Source organism: Pagrus pagrus (genome assembly GCF_965226575.1).
Source record: "Pagrus pagrus genome assembly, chromosome: 21".
Classification (NCBI taxonomy): domain Eukaryota; kingdom Metazoa; phylum Chordata; class Actinopteri; order Spariformes; family Sparidae; genus Pagrus; species Pagrus pagrus.
Window position 1 is genome coordinate 16,868,939 of NC_140208.1, and position 4,578 is coordinate 16,873,516.

General features: G+C 43.9%; 1 protein-coding gene across 1 annotated transcript; it reads left to right on the forward strand.

Moving 5' to 3' along the window:
• Positions 1–280: 280 nt before the first annotated feature.
• LOC311250641 (NADPH oxidase organizer 1-like) lies at positions 281–4,299 on the forward strand. Its single transcript, XM_084342498.1, has 8 exons — positions 281–430; positions 548–628; positions 1,016–1,088; positions 1,253–1,436; positions 1,523–1,710; positions 1,817–1,930; positions 2,233–2,350; positions 2,863–4,299. The coding sequence occupies exons 1-8, from the start codon at positions 356–358 to the stop codon at positions 3,467–3,469; spliced, it is 1,440 nt and encodes a 479-aa protein (XP_084198624.1). The 5' UTR covers positions 281–355; the 3' UTR covers positions 3,470–4,299.
• The last annotated feature ends 279 nt before the right edge of the window (positions 4,300–4,578 follow it).

Genomic DNA, 4,578 nt, shown 5'->3' on the forward strand with positions numbered 1-4,578 from the left:
TACCTACTTACCTAACCTGGGACAAGCTGGTATTCTTGAGACTACTCTGTTTTTCTTTTTGCCACTTCTTCTGCATTGTGCTGTTTGACTCTGTGATGTTATTAGTTTTTACAGCAGATCCGGACACACCTGCGTCAGCTCTGCTGCTGCTGCCGCCGGACACGCCCTGCATGTGTGCATCCTCTCCTCCAGCCGTCCTCAGGTGGATTTTCCCGTCCTGTCTCCGCCCCCTCGTGAAGCGTATATTAACCGCGGCTGGGTCCCAGTCGGGCAGAGCAGCCGAGCGAGTCGAGCCGGACACCCAAGGGTCGAGACAGTAGATAGTCCTCCAGCGAGTAGAGACACACAGAGCACCATGGCAGCTGAGCAGCGCTTTGTCATCAGTGCCCGCATGATCGGGTCCGTGCACAGGGACACACCGAAACTCAAGGTGAGCCACCGACTCAGAGATCTTTATTTTCTTTTTTTGTGATTATCATTTTAATTTTTATTCAATTATTTCGCCATATTTATGAATGTTTCCTTTATTTTGTCCCTCTCTGCACAGGTGTTTATGATGTCTGTTTTATGGTCTGACGAGGCTGAGGTGATTGTCTACAGATCCTTCCAGGAGTTCAAGAAATTTCACGTAAGTAACAAACTCAGTGTGCTGTTGAGGCTGTGGTCACTTTAAAGGTGCACTGTGTAGTTTCGAGAATGAAATTATAACCAAAAGAGAAAAGATCTTCCTGAACAAAATAATAAACTGTCTTTGTTTTTATGACTGAATAAACTGAATAAACAAACTTAAAGGACAACACAGTTTCATACTGTTTTACTTTGTTTATATGTGGCGGACCCTGCCACCTTTCTAGAGAACAGCTTGTTTATTGAGTCTGTGTTATTACCTCATTAATACAGTAAATATCAAATGTCTGTGTTTGAATATCTTCTTCAAAAGTACATAGTGCTCCTTTAATATTAAAGAAATAACAATGATATAAGAAATAATAAATTTTCTTTTTTTTCCCAACAGAGGCAGCTGAAGAAGAGATTCCCTCATCAGAACATTCTCCGCAAAAGCGAGCGAATGCTCCCCAAATTCAGTGGTAAGATTATTTCAACTGTGTTACATCTGATTGATTGCAAAGTCTATAGAAATCCTCTCCTATAAGCAACTCTGACATGGAAATGACGCTTGACTTTACACATTCTTCTGCTCATCTTCTTCCCTGCAAATTAATTTTGAAAATGTTTCCCCTCCTCCGTCCAGGCGAGGCCAATTGGAGCAGCCGCCAGCAGAAAGGATCCAAGCGATCTGTCCAACTCATGAAGTTCCTGGAGAGCTACTGCGACAAACTGCTGAAGTGCGACGTCACTGTGACCCAGAGCCCGGAGGTCAGGCAGTTCTTCATGCCCAAAGACCACGACCTGCAGCAAGACTTCACCAGGAACAGGTAGGGTCGTCACGTCAGCGTTAGGTTGGAATTATTGTGTGAATTTGTGGAAGTTCTGTTCTCAACGTTCACATCTCTGTCATCAGCATCATGATCCTGCTGTCTGATGACGCCTCTGGCGGAGGAGGGGGCAATGTGGCGGGCAGCGTCACCCACCCGTTTGTCACCCAGACTTACCGCTGCGTGGCAGACTATGAGACGAAGGATACCAAGAATCGCCCGTTCAAGGCGGCTGTGGACGAGAAGCTGGACGTCCTGATCAAAGACCCTGCAGGTCAGTGCTGTCGCTGTCATGCAGCGTTGGATCTCAACATTTACAAACCTCTTCACACTCTTTTCTGTGATTCTGAAAGTGTTTGTTTTTTTTTGCCCCTCTGCAGGTTGGTGGCTGGTGGAGAACGAGGATAAGCATTTGGCTTGGTTCCCTGCTCCCTACCTGGAGTTATGGGAGGGAGAGGAAGATGATGATCATGATGCTGGATTCCAGCTCGGAGGTATTTAGCAAATTTACACATGCACATTTGTCACGCAGAAAGATCTCATTTGAGCTTGATTGCATCACTGTACTTTAATAAGCCTGGCATCAGTGTGAGCATTGACATTAATTGGCTTCGACTGTACCAATCATTGCATGCCAGATGCGCATACTTAGCATTTCATGAAGCCCAGTTATTACAAACAACCAACACTGGGGAGCGCTCTTTAACTGTAGGAAGTTTAAATCCCCTTCAACCAAAGAGAAAACATGTGTTTTAAGAGAGATGTGTGTCTGAGCTTGTTTTCTTGTGACCCTCAGGTTCCCTGTACTGTGCGGTGAAGAGTTACTCGGCCAAGAAGGATGACGAGGTGTCTATCCCCATCGGCTCTGTGGTCGAGGTGCTGAGGAAGTCTGACAACGGCTGGTGGCTCATCAGGTATCCCGATCCTCACTGTCTGCACTGCAAACAATAGACAATAGGGAATAAGGACCGTGTTGTGAGGTGTTCATCAATGCCCCGTCAGTGTCTTTACATATAAATACTGAACAAATGTAGGAAGTTAGTCTCATTAAAGGGGCAGTATGTAGTTTAGGAGAAGAAATTCAAACTCAGAATTTTAAGGTAATAATACAAAAAATAAAATACTGAATAAACAAGCTGTCCTCAGAGGAAAATAAGGTCCCCAGAACACTGTTTGAAGCTAGAAAGGTGGCAGGGTCCGCCACATATAAACAAAGTAAGACAGTATGAATTGTGTTGTCCTTTGAGGTCAGTTTGTTTACTCAGTCATGAAAACAAAGAGAGTTTGTTTATTTAGTTTGATTAGACATAAACAATCAGTCAATGAAGATCTTTCTCTTCTGATTAAAATTTCAGATTCAAAGAAAAGTCAAAATATGATATACAGGTTGAAATAACTTCCCTTTTCCTTGCAATCCTCTCTTCAGGTTCAATAACAAGGGAGGTTACATCCCCTCCATGTACCTGCGACCATACAACAATCCACGTGCCGGCCTCTTCAGCCTGCAGAGAAAGCTGCATAGCTCCACTCTGAACCTGGCAACCAGCGCTGAACTTCAGGCTTCTCCTTCAACAAGCACCAGCGAAGAAAACAGCCCACGGATGGATTCTGCAGGTCCGTCCAGAGGTGTGCCTGGGCGTCTCCACAAGGCCCGATCCCTGGATGTTCTCTCCGAGACCCGGTCTCAAACACAGATCGAGAGCGATCCCTCGATGTCAGACGGCCGCACACGCAGCATGAGCAACACGAGCAGCGAGGGAAGCTTCTCCAACCTCTCCTCAGATAGCGAGTCGACCTCAAGTCTGAAAGAGGAAGCTGACAGCCTCCCAGAACGCCGCAGCTCCAGCGCAAGTTCAGAGAGCTCCGGATCTGTCACGTCCAAAGGCAGCAGGACGGCCTCAATCGCTCCCAGGGTGCCACCCAGACCCAAAACTGAGGAGATCCTGACCCGCTGCACCACCATGACCCGGAAGGCGGCTCTGGCCACCAAGACCCGGCTTCAGGCTCAGCCAGAGTCCACCCACAGCCGCTAGGGCATGACACCATTACACTTTAAGTTATATTCTTGAGCACACTGTCTTTATTGCAATCTTTTTGATTTATAATGTATTTATGTAAAATATTTAACCTCTTCACCCCCACAGATCTTTCCATGGGTCTGCCAGTCAAATGCGTTTTGTGGAGCATTGTGTATAAAAAGGTAAATGAGGATGATGTCTCGAAATTTTCCATACGATCAAATGGAGTACGACATCTTAGGTATGAATATTTCACTCAGTGTAGGAATGATGTAGCTTCAGTGAAGCGTTAAACAGAGCAGGTAGAGGAAGGTGTTTAGGTGACATTTTTACTGAGTCGTAAAAAAAACCAAACGCTTCTTTTCTAGTTTTAAAGAGAAATTTAAGTGGATTTTAGGAATCGAAGAGGTTAAATATTTACTCTGAACTATTTTCTATTGATCTCTTATTTCCTCCTTGTCTCGGTTTGTAATACAAATCAATGCACAGCTGTTCTGACCTGTTGATGAAAGATGAAAAAGATGATATTATCGCTAAATTAGCTAAAAGTACCATTTATTCGATATATCACTTGCAACAGTACTTAAATTTGTTACACTTAACCAGATACCGTGTGTAAATAGTTTCTACCGATGTCAATTTTTGGAGCTAAATCGTAGCATTCAAATCTGATGGCAGTGGTAAACAAGCATTTAGAAGATGTACCCATATCCTGTCACATCATCTTCTTGTTCCATGTTTACATTCTGTTTCCTTTTTCCGCTTGTTGTTTCAACATATTGTTGCACTTTTATGTACAGTATGTACCATATTATAACCTGTAAGAGCTCACGTGTTCATGTGTAAGTTTAAGTAAACAGGTCAATAAAATTTTAAAAGAGAAACAAGATGTTGCTCATCAATGACTTTTTAATGAATGTAGAAGAGAGGAGCGGGTTTTTCTACATAAAATATGGCTGCCAGGCAGAGAGACAGTAGCACTGTGTGGTGTTTTTGCAACATACCAGAGATTCTTATGGCAACAGGAAAATGCACTCTGAAGCATCATTACAGGCAGTGATGGAATGTAAATAAATACATTTCCTCAAGCGCTGCACTTAAGTACAATTTTGAGGTACTTGTAC

Excerpts from the sequence above, each read along its gene's own strand:
- LOC311250641 (XM_084342498.1), top strand. The coding sequence starts at position 356 with ATGGCAGCTGAGCAGCGCTTTGTCATCAGTGCCCGCATGATCGGGTCC. Across the intron at positions 1,089-1,252 it reads AATGCTCCCCAAATTCAGTG|GCGAGGCCAATTGGAGCAGC; the intron begins GTAAGATTATTT and ends TCCTCCGTCCAG. Across the intron at positions 1,931-2,232 it reads TGCTGGATTCCAGCTCGGAG|GTTCCCTGTACTGTGCGGTG; the intron begins GTATTTAGCAAA and ends TGTGACCCTCAG.